The sequence below is a fragment of the Larus michahellis genome, chromosome 2 (assembly GCF_964199755.1).
Source record: "Larus michahellis chromosome 2, bLarMic1.1, whole genome shotgun sequence".
Taxonomy (NCBI): domain Eukaryota; kingdom Metazoa; phylum Chordata; class Aves; order Charadriiformes; family Laridae; genus Larus; species Larus michahellis.
In genome coordinates, this window is record NC_133897.1 from 119703520 (window position 1) to 119721780 (window position 18261).

General features: G+C 41.5%; 1 protein-coding gene across 2 annotated transcripts in view; it reads left to right on the forward strand.

Annotated features, from left to right (window-relative positions):
- The window catches only part of TAF4B (TATA-box binding protein associated factor 4b), a 75499-nt gene that overhangs the window by 10233 nt on the left and 47005 nt on the right, over positions 1 to 18261 (forward strand). For both annotated transcript variants that reach the window (XM_074576878.1, XM_074576877.1), the window contains exons 2-6: positions 7595 to 7743; positions 8488 to 8595; positions 12785 to 12952; positions 13060 to 13182; positions 15353 to 15442. In XM_074576878.1, the coding sequence (XP_074432979.1) occupies positions 7595 to 7743; positions 8488 to 8595; positions 12785 to 12952; positions 13060 to 13182; positions 15353 to 15442 (638 nt within the window). The remainder of the gene's footprint in view (positions 1 to 7594; positions 7744 to 8487; positions 8596 to 12784; positions 12953 to 13059; positions 13183 to 15352; positions 15443 to 18261) is intronic.

Genomic DNA, 18261 nt, shown 5'->3' on the forward strand with positions numbered 1-18261 from the left:
GTATTTCTCCTCCATGTTGTACAGTTCATACTTCATGTGAAAACATACAGCCCCAAAATATTTAAATCATGTAAAAGTTGAGTCACTTCATTATCGAGCTTATCTATCATGTTTTTCACAGTATTTCATTAATGTTTTCTGCCTCTTTAGTCTTTTACAGCCACTCTACAACATAACACATCTGGATATGATCACTGCCTAAACAGTCAATGTCTCTAATGTTCATTTTCTGCCTGTCTTATTCAGTCCTGTAATGTGGTTTTGGAACTTTTAAGTGACCTGTTGTGTGGGACTCAATAAATGGGGTTGAAGAAGAAAAAAGTATATTTTTTTTAAAGGATGCTTTTGGAGAGGAAAAAGTATTTTCAAAGCTGTTGCATGGATTAGTAGTATTTGACCCTTTATTTTCTGAATTTCGAGTCATCGTGAATAGTCAGGCTCAGAAACTTAAAACCAAGATTCCTTTCTAGCTGCCATTCAGTTTCCTACTAAAGCATCCCCCTTTATAACGTGGTCTTACCTTGTAAGTGCCTTAAAAGCTATCCCTTTGTTTTGAGTAGTTCAGAGAAAGAATCTGATTTGTTTAGGAACAGAGAGCACTTAAACATTACTGTTGTTTTAAAACGTTGTTGTTAAAACTGTTCGCTTATTGATTTGGGACCTGAAAGTCTCACTTAGCCCTGTATTTTTAATTGGTGTTAAAGTGACATACCTCATGCAGGCATCCCTTTTTTTGAAATAAACTAAATTTACCCTTCTTTGAAAGCAGCTTTTGAGTTGGGTCTAATGCAGTTGGTTCTTGCTTGTACTTTATTTTAGGAGCAGGAAACTTCTTTTCATTTCCCCATGTTGCTCCCCAGCCAGCAGTTCCAAAGAGCTGTTTTGTTGAGCAGTTGTGGTGGAAACCATGTGATCGAAGTGGTGGCTTAACTTGACAACTTCAGCTTCAGATGTAACAGCATGTGGAGTATCTCCACTGGAACACAGCTGCTGGCTGGTTCATCTCAAGAAAGTCCTTCTGGATGTCCGCCTTCAGAAATGGCCTCAGGCTTGTCTTATGTGGTAGAAATTTAATGGTGGAAGTTGCCCTTGTGGTGGGATGCCTTTAGCATGTGTTGGCGTTCAGTGCTGCTGGACGAAACCCTGAGCTTCAGTTGGCAGCACTGCTTTACATTAACAACAGCGTGGTTTCCTTAACACTGTTCCCTGAAATACAGTGAAGCCCATGCAGGTGGCCTGATGTACAGGGGCATAAACAGATCTCTACCATGATCCCACAGCATCTTGTTCATGTCTCTGGTGAGTTTTTGGTTCTCTGTCAGTAGTTACAATGAAGAGGTATCTGGAAGCTGCTCCTCCTGCTAACCTGTGTTTCTTGGTTCCTGGGTTAGATGCTACAGCATAGAAAATTTGAAGTGCATTATAACCAAGTTCAGAAAAAGCTGGATTTCCTTGGCTGGTGGTGCTGGGGCAGCAAAAATTTACAGTGGCGGTATCTCAAGTTTGAGCAGCAAATGGAATTTTAATAGAAGGCCTCTGGTTTTCCATGGCATGCACTAGTGGTGTGCCTAGGTAGAGGCTGTTCTGTGTGGAGGCTGCTGGGTGCTCTTTCTGGAGGCATGGTTCTTGGAGCCCCTGTTCCAGGAGAAGGCAGGTCACTGGAGAGAAAGGGTTATAGATCTTAGGGAGACCTTTTCAAGGTGAGAAGCTATAGCTTGGCTCTTTCTGCGTAGCTTTAGAGGGAGCCAAGCTGGGTTCCAGTTGTTGGTTCCTTCCTTTCCAGCTTTCCTGCAGGATTGCAGCCGAAGGAAGGTCTGCAGGGAACAAAGGGCTGAAATATTGGATTTTATTTTAACTGCTTTCTCTGGCAGTCAAGAAAAAGAAGTAACTTTCCAAAGGATGTTTTTGGCAGAACAGGCAGAATATCTAGAGACAGAAGTCTCAATTCATTGTAAAAAGGGCTGTTTGGTAACCTGCAAGAGACACCTGAGTCCTCCAGCAAAGCACGCAAGAACTAATCCCTGCTGGTAACTGGTCACTTTAGTTTTCTGCTCGTCATCTGAAAATAGGAAGTGTCTTGTAGCCCCAAAGGGATTGTACCTTACTCTTACTATCAAAGTGCATGAGTGGTGAGAAAGTCTTTCCTGTTCTCTGAAACAACTTCAGTAAAACTATCAAACCATGTATCCTGTAAGTGGTGCTTTCTTGGAAGTGCTGCCCAAAAGAGGGAACCTTTGGTGTTATGAAGATGGCTGATTGCTGTTCAGCACCAACTGTAACTACTTAACTAACTTAAGGCCAGACATTGAAGATGTCTTTTCTGTTTTTTAAATGCTGTGCTGAGCGGTGTTAGCTGAAACTTCACCGTTTCAACTGTTGAGAGGTTCCGTTCCCGCCCTCCCCCCCATTTTCGTGTGGAGTTGCAATGACTGCAAGACCTGATCTGTTTCAAGGTTTAGTTTAGCAAGAATTGCCTTCCAGTGAATGTAAAAACAGCTCTTGATAAGAAATACTGTCTTTTTTTACCCCCCTCCCCAAGTCAAGAATGCGGATTCTTCCACTTATCTTTTCTTCATTTCTGATAGTAGCATCTTGGTAGCTGCACAGTCTGTTTACGTGACCTTTCTATTGAGAACCTCAAGGTTACCATCACCTGCTGTTCCCTCATTTCACTCACGTGCAGCTGTACCTGGTGTATGAGACTTCAGACGTTGGGTTTGAGTGCTTTGGAACCTTTTCTTACACCAGAAGAAACCTCTTGTCCCTCCTGTTGGAGCCTGCACTGTTGACTTCAGTGTTGGGTTGTTGCATTTGTTTCAAGGCAGAAAGGAATTATCAAAAGATTGGGGGTATTTTTAAGTTGTGAAAAATTATAAGTAAATTGTGGCAACCAGAAGTGAAAAATAAATGCCCTTCTCAGCAGCTTTCAGACTTTTTCAGAAAGTCCACGTGTCAGTTTACTGTCACTTCGTGAAGTTAGGCTGTAACTGCCCAAAACTGTGTTTCATGCTTGAAGTGATGTATGGATCTGTAGCTATGACAGTCCTTTCAAATTTGCCTTCAGCTTTATTTGTGCTAGCATCAGGCATTTACAGTATTAAACCTACAAAAGCAGTAGTTAGTAGATTACTATAATATTGGTTTTGGAGTTCTAATTTTGCTAGCCACTGCAAAAAGCTACTGCCAGGAGAAGGCTGCCACCATATTAAAAATTCTGCCAAGTGGAACAAATACAGGGAAATTGTTTGTTCCAAGTGGAACAGGTTCTTACTGTAACTTATATGGAAGTAAACAGGCATCATCTTAGTCATATTTTCCAATCAAGGCTATGAGCACGGGAGTGGTGTGCCGGTTTTGGCTGGGGCAGAGTTAATTTTCTTCATAGTAGCTAGTATGAGGCTGTGTTTTTGGATTTGTGATGGAAAGGGCGTTGATAATACAGAGATGTTTTTGTTATTGCTGAGCAGTGCTTACACAGTGCCAAGGCCTTTTCTGCTTCTCACACCTCCCCATCAGCGAGCAGGCTGGGGGTGCACAAGAATTTGGGAGGGGACACAGCCAGGACAGCTGACCCCAATTTACCAAAGGGATATTCCATGCCAGATGACATCATGCTCAGTATATAAAGCTGGGGAAAGAAGAAGGAAGGGGGGGACTTCCAGCATGATGGCATTTGTCTTCCCAAGTAAGCGTTACGTGTGATAGAGCCCCGCTTTCCTGGAGGTGGCCGAACACCTGCCTGCTGATGGGAAGTGGTGAATGAATTCCTTGTTTAGTTTTGCTTTGCTTGTGTGTACAGCTTTTGCTCTACCTGTTAAACTGCCTTGTCCTGGTTTGAGGTAAAATGGAACCAATTTTCTGATTTGTAATTTTACTTTTTAGCTGTGCCTCTTCTAACTGACTAAAGTCTGAAACTAACAGCACGTTGTTCAGAAACTGTTCACTCTCAGAGTGATAAGACCTGGTTATACTGAGGAATGGTACGCACAGAGGCTCTTGCTTAGACTTATTGCTATAACAACCAAGGTCAGCTAACTTCGCTGTTTGCCCCATTAGAGGGTTGGAAGCGGAGAAGCGCAGAGGGGTCCCACCTGCAGGGAGGAGCAGACGGGACAGGTGACCCAAAACTGACCAACAGGGTATTCCACCCCATCTGCATCACACTCAGTATAAAAGCTGAGGGATCAAAGGGGCAAGGCTGCTCTGGCTCGCTCGCTCTTCAATGGCCGATGTCTGAGGAGGACCCTGTCTGTTCGTCTGTCTTTGATCCTGATCTGAGCATTCCTCACTCTAGTTCTGGAATTCAGCTCCTGTCCGTTGCTGACTCCAGTCTGGGACTTTCCCTGTGTCTGCTGGTGATGCGATCGTCATCCTGGGAGCTGGATACGGTTTTGTATACATTGTATACTTTTTTCTTTAATTTTTATTATTCTATTATTATTTACTAATTTCTTATTTATTATTATTTTCATTAAAGTAGTTTAGTTCTTTTTCTGAACTCGTAAATCTCCTTATCTCTTCCTCTCCTTTCTTGGCGTGCGGGGGGTTGGAAAGGCCATCTGTCGTTCTGATTGGCCAATCCGACCAAAACCACGACATGCCTCTATCTCAACCCATGAGTGTTTTCTCACATTTACTCTTTGGATTCTCTCCCCCGTCCCACCAGGGGAGAGTGAGCAAGTGGCTGCGTGGTGCTTAGTTGCCAGCTGGGGTTATACCATGACAAGTGGCCTTAGGTGACTTCTTGTGTAGATGCTCTCACCAAGAATAAGTCTAAAGTTATCTTACAGTGTTTTGATGAAGCATGGATGTCCTTGTATTGACTAATCCTGTCACTAGGAGGAAAGTTGATTTATATTTCAGGGTATAGTGCTGTCGGGGATCATTGCAGTTGTGGTAGAATGTGAAGGGGCTACTGGGACTTATTAATATTTGTGGTGGTTGTTTTTTGTTTACTTTTTTTTTAAGTTGTTCATGTATTTGCATATGGACTGTATTGTATTTGCATAAGCTTGCTAGTTTTCTGTCTCTTGAGTTAATTTCCTGTCAAGTGGAGTCTGCTGGAAACTCCCTATTCAAGTGACTTGAGGATGGGATGCTCTTCAAGTAGCATCTCCATTCAAGTAGCATCTCCATCTCTGGCAAATGCTAACTGAAACTTCAGAACAGTAGTGCAAAAAAACCCCAACCCTGTAATCGAATTGACTGGTAACAATGCTGTTTCTAGTATGCAGCCTATGATTCAGAGAAGTAGAAATTGTGCTTCTGACAGTTTGCCTTAAAGAACAAATGTAATGAGTAGTGACAAAATATCCAAATACATGAAAACAAAAGACTTAATGCGTTCCAAATCTCTAAAGGAATTCAATGATAAATTTACGTGTGCCTTTTCAAAGAGCAGAGCTAGCAATGGCATTTTTAAGCAAACTTAGAAAAGAAAAGCTTAAAACGTCTAGTAGCAACACTTCTGCTACCCTGAATGTAGACCTAGAGCAGAGACAAATGCTATTGCTATCAAAATGTGTGGTGTCATCAGATTTTGCTCTTCCTCTAGGATCTGCATAAGGATGTGATGCGAATAAGGGAAAAAATGCCCTTTTTTGACTGGTGATAAATCATATGCTGTGAATCACTGTCTAAATAAGATGTCATGAAAAGAAAAATAGAAATCGGATAGGTTTTGTATGATTCCGGCTATTCATTGATTAAATTAAAAGATCCATCTGTACCTAAATGTAATTATAGTCAAGGCTTCAGTGGAGGAGGAGAAAGCTGAGTTGTCAGATGGAGTAACAGTGTTTTTCTGCATATGGAACTGTCTTGTGCATCTGCCCCATCCAGTAAAGGCTGCTTGGGAAAGGAGAGCATCGCTCCAGATGCCACTCTTGCAGTCTCAGTTTGTGTGTGCTATGTAAATGGCAATATGTTGACGTTAAAGAATTTTATACCAAGTTTTGTGTTGTCTTGCAATATCCTCTATGCTTTTAGATGTGAAGGATGTAAAGCTGTTTCTAAGCATGTGGTTATGGCTTGATCTTTTTTTTTTTTTTTTCTTCTTTAAACCCAACACACAGAGCTTGTGGCTCTCCCTGTTGTATTCATTTAAATTCAGACAGAAGCAGTGTTTTAAACTGTGTTCTAGAGCAATATTTTTACAGCTTCCAGACTAACCAGATGGTAAAAAGACTATTCCATTGATGCAGCCTTGTTTTATGCTAGGAAAGATCGTAAGTGTGTATTGGAAGATATGGGATTCTTCAGGTATTGGATAACTTTATTCAAAGTTTAATGCAGTCCTCAAAAAAATTGTGAGGTACTCTTAGTTAGGTATCTGGCATTCTCCTGTACCTTCCCCCTTTCTTTTATGCGAAGGGCCTTTCTTAAGGGAGGTGTTGGAAAATGGTGGTTTTAGTGGTGGACTCTACAGCAGCTGCTGTTGAAGGTATAGGAGGTGAGGCACCAGCAAAGGTAGGGTGCTCTGTAGCTCCCTTGAAGGATCTGAAGCCGTTGAGACCAGGGATCCAGCTGGCATTTTGTATTTGTGACCCTGATGAAACACGTGGATTTTTGTGACCCTGATGAAACACGTGGATTTTCCAGAGCCTAGCCCTTAGGGGGATGGGGAGAAGGAGGAGGCAGAGGCGGCATTGGTAGCTGAGTGGTTTCCAAATGCAGCGAAGATGGGACTGTGTTGTGGCATCTGCCGGATTCTCCTTAGGCTGATTTTCATTTGAAAGCTTTAGTAAATATACTCATTGTTTGTTAACTGTTTAATTGTTTGTCGTTACTGCTGATGGGGTAGGAGAAAGGTAGTAGGAGATGAATCCTGCTGGGCTGACATAGCCGGAGGTTTGAAAGGAAAACAAAAAAAACAAGGCAGAAGAGTATTTTTTTCTTTTTCTTTTTTTCTTTTTTTTTTTTTACCCTCTCCATTGGAATATCCCTATTTGGCTGTAAGTTGCTTTCACTAAAACCATGCATTTTAATGCTTTTGGACAGACCCTTGAGGGAGGGACAGCTTCAAATGTCTGAGTGGTCTTGGCTTTCATTGGGGCTGCCGAGTGGGCTCAGCAGAGACCACTGCCCTCTTGACCCAGGGGGATGGTCTTCATATAGGCAGGTGAACTGGTATTAATCAGGCTTCAGTTCCCATTGCATATTTTCTTTAAGCCATATATTAATTCACCTGTAAGCATGTGCCTAAATGTTCAGAAAGTGAAAATGTACAGAGGCAGCCAAGTCTGATAGTGGTGATGAATTTTGTGGGTTGAAGAACTGCTTAAAGAAGTTACTGTTAAAGTAATCTCAGAGTGTGTGTGGTGTCCATCTTTTTAGTGTCCAAAATAGCTTTTTAACTCAAATGATGAACGGCTTTGCCATTTTGCATCTTGTATGCACGTGGTGTTTTGATGTGGCTGTGCAGAGTAAAGCTGATGTACACTTAGCTCTTACGTTTCTTGGCAGCTGCTTCTTGGAGTAAGAAACTAAATATTACACTATCTTATCAATGTGTTCTAGTTATTTCTTCCACAGAAGCATAGAAAAGCCATAATATTGCTAAATTTCTAACAGTCTGGATGTTTTTCTCCAACAGGAACTGTTCTTATCAGAAGCAGTAATGGCCAACTAATGCTAGTATCTCAGCAAGCAATAGCTCGAGCTCCGAGTGAGCCACAAAATAACACAAGCGTGAGACCATCCGTACTGACCAGCACACCTGCAATCACAATACGTGCTGTACAGGTAACTTCTCTCATAGCTTTAATTTGATGTAGCTGTATGTCACGTAGTATGTAACCCTCCAAATAACTTGTGGAGGGTTAAATAAGCATTTGAATGCTTTCTGAACAGCGTGATGGGGTTTGGGTTTGCACGTAAACATCACTGTGCTTTGCTTTCTCAGTTTGAAACAGCTGTTGGTCATTACATATCGTATAGTTCAAATTAAGAAATTCCTCTATGATGATGATGTAAAGGGTTTTAAGAAAAAACAAAACAAAAAAAAAACAACCCCCCTACCTGAATGGTGACTGCTAGTAACTGACACCTTGTGATGGTGGGATTCTTCTCTGAAGCTGAGTGAAGCTGAAGACCTTTCCTGTGTCGCTGGGATGTTCCTTCTTTCATGAGCTCTGCTGACTTTTTACCTCCATCTCTTGTAATGTCTGCATGCGAGAGTAAGAACAGGTACAAAAAAGGTAGCAATCTGCATAGGTCTTGTCAACATGCTCATCCTTTAACCATTTTGTTGTGATATGGGATGTGTCTAAATGTCTCTGAATCTTTTCTTGAGTGTTCAACTTTGTTGAACAGTGTTTAAACTGTATGGGCTATGTGAATGATACCTCTATTGTTACTGTAAGAGTTGGTGTCTTGGTTTATATTGAACAAGAGCAGGTTCTAACTTCAGTGTCTGTTTTGTCATTGACTTGTCTGACAGCTGTTCTCCGCATGTGTTTAAATATTTATTTTTTTTTTTTTTTAAAGAATTCTGGCACCCAGTTACTAAAGAAAGTAGCAGCTACTTCTGTGAAACCATTATCTCAAACAACAAATGCTGTGGCTTCTACTGTTCAGCCACCTGCTGTAATACAGGTAGGTGGCAAGCTTAGAGTGAGCTGGAATAAGAATAAGTGACAGAGAGAACTGAAGAAAATATGGATGCGTTCTTGTTATTTCGAACTCTAATCTGGTTTTCACTTAGCTGGTAACTTTTGTCCTCATGATAAATTCTTTCCTGAATGTCTTTTTTTAAGTGCATAATTTAATTATGCTTCTGCCAGCGTGTGTCAGATCATCTTCTCTCACTGCAGTAGAAAGAGCATGAACAATGGATAAAATAAATAGTTCAGAGAGCCATTTCCACTGCTTTTGTACCCTATGACACAGCTTCTTCAGGCTCTAGCTGAAGCTTTTCTGGGAGATGGAGACATCCTAATGCTTTCTCCTGTTTGGGTTCCCTGATTCCTTAAGGAAAAAAAAGTATACCTGTGATGATGCTGAGGGGAAAATGAGCTGTTTGCACCAGTCAAGCTGTCTTTCATGTCTGCATTTTTTTCCCCTCATTAAAAGCTGGAGGAAGGTCATACTTGAAGACCTCTGTTCTCTAATCGAATTTGGCAGATAGGTTCCACAGATATGACTGCAAATATACAGTGGTTGGAAATGCCTCATTATTTTTAGGTAGTGTTTTTTGTCTTATTTCCTAGGTCTCATTTCTTTTTTCCAGAGAAAAATGTTGTAGGACTCTTCTGAAGAGGCTTTTGCTACCGGTAGAGTATGAGACTTCTCCTAGATACAGGTTTTTCCTGTGTCTTGGGGACCAGAGTTCTGGATAAGTATGTGTGATGAAAAGAAAACTGCTTCTTTCTGCCGCTAAAATATTCTGTTCTCCTTGTAACCTGGAGGAGAAATCGGGAAGAAGTCTGGCTTGTACATACCTCTTCTTTTGTGAGCAAGAGCTTGAAGGAGACTGAGCTGTTGTGGTTGACCAAACACTCAGTAAGTGAGCAGGATCAGTCATTAAAAAAACCCACACCGGATGTATGTTCTTGACCTTGAGGGTGTTTGAAGGATTGGAGGATATGTTCACTGACAGCGGTAACTAACAGTTTGACTTAAAAACTTGTCCTCCTGCTGTTCTTCTGTATCAGCAACTGAAAACTACTCACAGCTCTGTCTGTGATCTTTTCTCCCCTCCTTCTTACTGCAGATGGGTAATGTTGGGGCTAAAGGGGAAAACCCAGAGGCCTCTCTTAATACACTTTATATTTTGCTTAGAGTGGAAACAACATATGCTTGGTGTCTAAGATAAACAGTAGCAAGTATTCCTTACCCACTTTTATTTTGGAATACTAGCTTGCAAACCACACGCTTGTGATCTCTGCATAGAGATCTTTAGAATATAAAAGCACTAGTCATCTAGTGTACTATCCTTGCACTACAAGAGACAAAGGTAAAGATTTCTTCCATCTGATGGATGAAGCTGCCTGCATCCTCACACTCTCATGTGGATAAACATTGAGATTCATCATGCTATTAACTTCTTTTTTTAACTTACATCTGCCTTTGACTCGGTTCTTTTGTACTTTCTTAGTTCAGTTTTGATGTAGTCGGTTTAACTTGTGTTCGTCTAAGATATTTAAAGAGGTAGACATGGAGTATTTTTTGTAAGCCATATTTTTTTAGTTGTATAATCTTGAACACTTCTAATGTTGGATTTAAACAACAGGAAAGATGACTCTCAGAAAAATAAGTAGTGTAATACGATAAAGAGTAAATAAGTGTAATGTGGATACATCCTGCCATCACAGGTCCACTTCATTCTTCACCCTGGGGTGGACAAGGGAAGAGTGCTGACAAGGAAGTCCGTGTGTAAGGTTGCAGGAACTGTCTGGGAAAAGAATGGAAGAGCCCTTGGGTCTGACTCCCTTGGCAGCCATTTCCTTCATCAGTCATAGAAGAACTTGTAATTGTTAGTCTTGACAGGTTTTTTTGAGGTCACAGAAGAGGAGTGTTGGTGTAGAAGTATGATGTCATCACAAAAAGTGGGAGATAGTGGAGAGGAAATAATCCTTGGCTTGGTTGTCTATCTTCTGTCCTGTGCAAACTTGGAACACGACTATCTACGGAACTCCAGGATTATTCTCCTCATCTACAAAAAATATTTCCATTTGTTGTCATTCCTGAATGTTTAAGCTCTGAGTTTAGACAAAATACCTGCACACTTATTTTTTACCTTCTTCCCAGATGGGGTAAGGAAGCCGCAAAGTATCTAATTAGCATCATGCTGGGGCACTTTCATTTAGATGCAGAGCACTACTTCTCTTGAAATGACTGCAAAATATGCAGGATTAGTGCCATTTTTTGTGGTGACTGTTTCTCAGTTGCTCGAAGTGAGAATGAGAATTGTCAGTAGTGAAAAAGGTTGAGGGCAGACGACAGAAGTTAATTCCCATATATTCATCTTCCTGGGAAAAGGGTCCAGCAGACCTCCTGTTGTTCCCTCCCTCAGCTGCTAAAACGCCGTTCTGGTCTTGATGTGTAAACACACTGGAATTTGCAAGAGATCAGCTCCTGTGAACCTTGTGTTTTCGGCTTTTAAAAGCCCAGGGCATTGCAGCTTGACAGATCTGTACTCTGTCCCCTTCCGTCTTCCTCCCGTCCATCTGTTTGTGGGATTCTTGTGCCCAGTTTGCCTCCCTGTGGTCTTAGAGCTGTTGAGCCTCATCCTTGGAAGAGGCAGCGGTGGTGGCAAAGATCCTGCAGAGAGCTATTAAAGTGTTACCAGCACTGGGAGCCTAAGCTGGAAAGCTTTCTGGTAGCTGCCTGCTTCTTTCATGTCAAGCTGGCAGCAGCTTTGGGGAGGGGGGGGGCACCCAGGGAAAAAATAACTTATAAATAAGCTACAAAAGTGTGAGTGGTTTGCTTTAGCTTTAAAAGTTTACTCGCTAATTTTCCCTATCCTGAAAGACTTAAAAGCCCTTTGATATTCTCCATTATGTCTGTCCACCTCTGACTAGTTTTTATTTTATCCATGATAGGGTAAGTTGGGCTCTTGTGCTACTGTGTTATCATTAATGCAATTAGCAAGTATTAATTTGTGATTACTGGAATAAACTGTGGTGTTTAAGTGTGTTAAGAGTCATTGAAAGCAATTGTGTTGCACAGATCTGAACCCAGAATTTGATCTACAAAACCAGACTTTCCCTTTCCCTTGAGAGGTTTAGAGGAAAAATGACACCTAGCTTGAGGTTTCAAATGCTAACCTGAAACTTTTGCTTATTTCTGTATCTTGCAGGTTCAGTCTGGCTTTTTAGTTTTCAAGTTGAGAAATCGATAGTAGTGGTTTTTGTAGAGGCAAAGTCTTGTAGTCATATTGTATTCTGTTGTATCAGAACTGCATTGTGTTTTTTTTCAGTGTAGGGTTGTTTGTTTGTTTTTCTTTTAAAGCTGAAGTAGAAATACTTCAGTTGAGTAGATTTTCCTCTGGAAACTACTATTTAGCCTGGTTTGCAAAGGAGAGAGGTAATTGTGTTCTTCCTTTTTCTAAACTTTCACTAATCTCCTGTTGCTGGAGCTGCTGAATCTGGTGGTAAATTCTAATGAGATTTTCAAAAGAGGTCTTAAAATAACTGAATTTTGTGAAGTTTTATGTCTGAGCAGAGGAGAGAGATATTCAAATTGCTGCCCACAAGGAAAAAGCAGGAAGAACTTGTTAGTTGCGTTTGCTCAGCTGGCTGCTTCTGCTGGCACATGCATCCTTCCAAAGTGGACACGACGTTTTTTGCCTAGCGCGTGTGTGATAGGAAGAGTAAGGGAATATTGCAATCAGGAGAGGAGCTGCAGGGGAAGAAAGGAAGATAAATAATCACTTAAGGTCATATTTATCTTCAGAGTACTATCACCTGGCTTAGCATTGTCCAAAATTCATTAGTCTTAGACTGTAGGAGCCTGGCAAGGTTAATCTATTGGTTTCTTCAAGACAGTTTTACCTTTCTCTCTTCACTTGAAGTTTCAAGCAGTGCTTCAGTCTGGGTGAGCCTTTGTCATTTCTTCCCCCTGCCCTTGGTTTAAAATCAGAATTATGGCTGTGGAGGTTCTGTCACTTCCTGTATTAAATAAAGCCTCTCAAAGCAAAGGAATCCAAACTTTAAAAACAAAATAAAAATTGTTTATGTTTTAAATAGTACTGTGGAGGGAGGGTGCTACCTTATACGCTAGCAGAATACAGTATGTTTGTCACGTTAGTCTTTGGTTAAAAAGTGTTAATTTTTCTTTTCAGCCAGCAGCTGCAACAGCTAGTGTTACTACAGTTACTGCTGTAAAGCCTTCGAGTACTGGAACACCTGTAAAACTTCCAGTTACAGGACCACCTGCACAAGCTATCTCCCAAAAGGCAGTCTCTGTGAAAGCAGAGGGCACAACAGTAGCACAGACCAGCGCTTCTACAGTAAGGAAAAAAAAAAGTTTTTAATTAAAAATTAACATTCTCTATATTCATCAGAGGTTGGAGAGCCAATGCAACATCTAACAGTCCTCTCTTTATTTCCACGCTAGGAGATGCTAGAGAATGTGAAGAAATGCAAGAATTTTCTTGCTACATTAATAAAACTGGCATCTAGCGGACCTCAAGCCCCTGAGATGGGGCAGAATGTGAAGAATCTGGTGCAAAATCTATTGGTGAGACTTTTTTTTAAGCAAAGTCTGCATCATTTTTGACATTGACTTAATCATAGTTTTGTTCCTTGTCTCTTTTTTTTTTTTTTTTAAACAGCTGAAAAGTTTGATTTGTGGCAGAGTACGTCTGACCTTTTTCAAGTCTTACATTATAACTCTTATTTTATCTGTATCCCATGTTGTATTTTTCCCCCCAACATTCCTGTTTCAGCTTGTGCACAAGGTAACTGACAGCAGGAGGAGCTGATAGTGATAACACAGCTTCTGGGTCTGAGCTGCTTTTTTTTTTTTTCATGTTAGTGTAGTTTTGAGCCCTCAGTGGCAAGGGTATTACTGTGGAGGTTGTAGTGCAGCACTAAGTCCATGCCACTGCTTTACTCCAAGGCAGAACTGACTTACAGGTTGACAGTGAAGTTCCAGTGGAACAAGCATGACATTATCTATGTCTTTAGACAATGGGATGGAGAAAATAACGTTGTGGCTGCCAACCTCTCTCTCTCCTCGCAGGTGGCTTCCGTATGCTGTTTTGTGCTGTACCCCAGCACAGCTGGGTTTTCTTGGTAACGATTTCTCCTGCCACTTCTTGTCTTGGCATTTGACCGCTGCTGCTGTTTTGTTGTTCCGCTGTAGCAGAAGGCTGTGGGCTGATGGAGGGGGATGGCTTTGCTAGTGGTACCAAAGGACTTCTCAGTCTAGAAAAGCGTGGTGTAGACAGAGGTCTAATTTAAGAGAGCAGATTGTTGGAGGATGTAGCCTTGCAAAAATTCGATTCCTCTGTCTCTGTGTCCCTGCTGGACTATATACCTTGCTTCTATAGGAAAATGCTAGAATTGTTCCTTCTTGTGCTTACAGTACTCTTTATTATTTTTTTTTAAGAACAGTTGTTGCCCAACATTAATACATCATTAACTGTGCACTTGTTTGCTTTTTGTAGTATTTTAAAAATGCTGTTCTTCTGCCATTCAGTACATGTATAAGATTTAAATGTGAAATAAATTGTTTCATGTGTATGAGGGAAATGAGTAAATGACAGCTGTGAAGTAAAATGGTCCTTAAGGCAGCATCTCATGAAGTGGGTGTCAAGCGCAGTGTATGTACTGAGATGTAGTGTACCAAATGCCTGCATCTGTATCAGTGAGACCTCTGTGACCTGTATCCACAGCTCAGTGAGACTTAACAGGCAGTGGATCAAATGACTAAATAGGAGAGCTGCTGTAAGTTACGTTTGTTTGTGGATATATAGGCCTTAGAACCCCTGCTCTGGTCATGTAGCTCCTTGTAATGGTTGTTCTGGAGGAGAATATGGGCGAGAGGAGTAATTTCTCTGTGGAGACAGAGATTGGTGCTGGGGGTCCCTTCTCCTTCTGTGTGTGTACCTTCTTATAGGAGGTAATGTTCTTGGTGACTCTGTGGCAGGGTCTCACTTGAGAGGGTGAGAAAGGGCAGCAGCGTCTGGGGCTATCCACCGCCTTAGCCCTGTCGTGGTGGCACTGAAGTAGCGAGTGAGGGGGGCATCTCAGAAGTCTGCTGCAGCTTCCTAACCCTCCCAAGCCCTTGAGTCAGGTGTTTGTGTTGGGACAGAGCATTGAGAAAGGAGACTGTATGCTGCAAGCCAGAGGACTGTTACCAAAGCCGTATGCAGAAGGGATGCTCAGTTTCTCCAGCTTTTGAAAGGCGATGTTAAGTGTTCTGCTTTCTTATGCTATGTATGCATTAGGCTAGAATTGTCTTACAAAAACTACTAAGTTGTCTTTTGTCTCCAGTGTCTTTAAATTCATCTTTATGCAGATAAACAACCTTTACAGAATAAAAGTACTTGGGATGGATTTTAAATATTTCTGCGTAACAATGAGGTACTCATCACTACTCAGTGCTACTTATAAACTTGTTTCTATCAGCTCACTTCAGTGAGGTGTTTGAACAAGTATCCTTAAGTGTGTTACCTGCCTGGAGTTTAAGAAAGTAATTTAATTTTATAATACTGTATCTAAATTACAAGGTCATTCTGTCCTAAAACCTGCTGTTTGAAATTGTAAGAGGAAGAAAAATTTGAGTATTGACATTGAGCAATTCCATGATAATGTAAATTTCCATGAATTTTTGATACACCTGGAAAAAAAGCCACGTAGATTTATAGTTATAATTTACTATTGTAATTATACTTTCCTCTTAGGAAGCAAAAATTGAACCAGAAGAATTTACAAAAAAGCTATACATAGAGCTCAAGTCGTCTCCGCAACCGTATTTAGTTCCTTTTCTCAAGGTAAGTGTCTGACTGTGGTATTCAGTGAGGGGAGAGAGGAGGACCAGAAAAGGAAAGGAGAAAGGCAGAGCATTCAGTTGAGAAAATGGTGTTTAACCTAGCCCTGTTTGACTGTTGCTCTCAGAAAGACAATTTTTGGGGGGAGGGAGGAGTAATTTATGCTGTGTTCTTAAATAGGAGAGTAATTACCCTCTAGTCGTTAGTGGAGACTAATGTTTTGGACACTGGTGCATCTACAGTAGAGCAGCTATACAAAGGTGACCTCTTATTTTTTCATCAAAACTATAGCTATTCTGAGTTCTAATACAGAAGGCTGACAACAGTGGCTGTGCACAGCTCATGCAGTATTTAAGCTTACAGAATCTACGTCAAGCTAGTATTCGTCTGTCTACTGGTTTGTGTTTAACTGGAGGCAGAAAAATTCCCCACCCCTTTCTGCAGAAAGGGTCTGACAGGACTGCTGCAGCTTAGGAGAAGTAACCCAGGACAACTCTACCTCCATTCAAGCTAATAATCACAAATTAAAAAATGCTCTCTTAACACTTTTCTATCATATGATAGAATAATATGAACAAAATAAAAATGAACACCTTTGTTGTACAGCAGGCATTAAATCCCAGTGAAAACATGGAAAACTTGGTTACATTGACTTAATTGCAATGTACACAGTATATTCTTAGGCTTGCTAGATCTGTACTTTTCCGTGGCATTTGTTATAGGCATGGTGGAGAATCAAGGAAGCATAGTTTAGTGGTAAAGCTGGCACAGAGGTTTTCTGGAGTTTTTCCTTCCTTAGTATTTGACAGCACATGTAACAACGCGTGAAATAATGTTGATATTATTTTAGATGGCTGGTGTTAATCTGTTCAAGTGTGGGGTGAATGTTTTTGTTACAGTGGCTTTAAATGCTTTGTTACCAAGTTTGCCGTGAGTCTAGAAGACCACAGTCATCTCTGCAGGGCTTGATATAAAATTTTCATATTGGTCACTTATTTATTCTCCCGTTTAATTCCCTGGAGGCTTCGTAAAAGCCCATGCAAGAACGAGAAAAACAAACAGCTCAGAGTATGGGCTTTCCTGCATGCAGTGCAGCCCTGGCTGCAGAGGGACTGGGCTGTGAGTGCAGTGTGACTGGCAGAGGTTTCCTATGGGTTGCGTGGACTCTCAGCAGAGCTCTACTAACTGCCAGGGCAAGTTTGACCTCAGAAGTAGTGTAGTTGCCTTCTGCAGGGCCCTGGCTGATGAACCCCTCTGGCTGTGTGTGTGTGGGGCCCAAAACAGCGCAGGTGAACCTCAGTGGCTCCATGCAGACCTAGCCTACGTCTGGTACAGCTAGATTTCATCAAGGGCCAATGAGCCCTGACAGCCCTGGACTTGCTCATGCAGACGAGATGAGCCAAGGAGTGGCCTTGCAGCACTTGCGAATGCTTCTACCCCTTTGGGTCCCCCAAGGATTTATTAGCTCAGGCGCAGCACTGTCCTCCTGCGCTTGCAGAAGTGCTCGGCCCAAGTTACTAAGCCATCCCATGATGTGGAGAGCTGCTACATGGGGTGCCCAGACCTCGAGGCAGTTCCACAGGAGTTAAATTGGGTTCATCAGCTTGGGTAAGACCCTGACCCATCACAGCAGAGCTGTTGCATGTTTCTCCTGTGGCTTGCTGGCAGGTACTGGTATCATGTAGGCTTTCTGGGCAGTTTCCATACCCTATAATCCTTGACAAGGTCCTCTTTCCCTGTTACATGCTATATTAACAAAGAAATACGGCAACTTCAGAAACATTGATTAGACGTTGTCATGGTCAAAGTTAGCTGGCTTTGTAGTGTTACCCATCCTTTAAAACATCTTGCCCCCTGATTGCTTTTTTCTGAAATACCTTAGGGATGTGTTGATACACGCCAGTTAGGTCTGGTCTGTAACTGAGCAGCTGGGACAGGACTGAGTGCCAAATGGAAGCTGACTTCAGGAGCACTTCTCTAAGGTGCTACAAGATTCGGTGCTGGCCTTGTTTGAGGAGAAATGCTTGCAGCTCGAGTCTGGAAAGAAATGTAGTACAGCTTGTTGCCAATTCACTTTTCGCTAGTGAAGTGGAATTTTAGGGAGGACTCTCTGGAGTTGTCTCTTATCTTTAAGTGCAGGTTGTTGATGAAGTGGTTGCATTTGGTTTTTTGTCTGTTCCAACAGGTGGAAAAGTACAGTGACTTTGGCTGTAAAGCCTGCTTGATTTTTTTCTAACCTGTGCTGGATGCTTTTTGGAAATAAATTGCATCAGAAGCATGAGGAAAGCTGAGCAGCCTTTTTAATGTTCACTTTGTTTTCTTTTTAGATAGGTGTGCCACAGAGGGTCTAGATGTCCAAACAATTTGTTCACTTGGTATATTAGCCTGTGAGACAACATGTCCCTTTTGCATGAAGCCCAGAGCAACAGCACTGTGCTGGAGACTCTTACAGACTTCAAAAACTTAGGGGGAAGAAAAAAGGTTTGTGAGAATATACACATAGCTGCAGAACTGATTTCCCCTGGTTCTGAGCCATAACAGATTGTAAATAGTCAGGGAGAAAAATCTGTAGAGGGCTTGAAGATTATTCTGTCCATTAACCTTCTCAAACATAGCTGTAGTAAAAATGAGATGTTGCCAGATACCTTTACTAATGTTCTCTTGTTGCAGAGAACTATCTGGCTTAAGTTGTGCTGCTGCAGCTATACAGGCATTATTAAAGTGGTATCCCCCCCTAGCGTAGATACAGCTGTATTGGTATAGAAATGCTCATCTCTTCCGAGCTTGTTTCTGACTTTATTGGATAATTTGTAGTTCTCTGT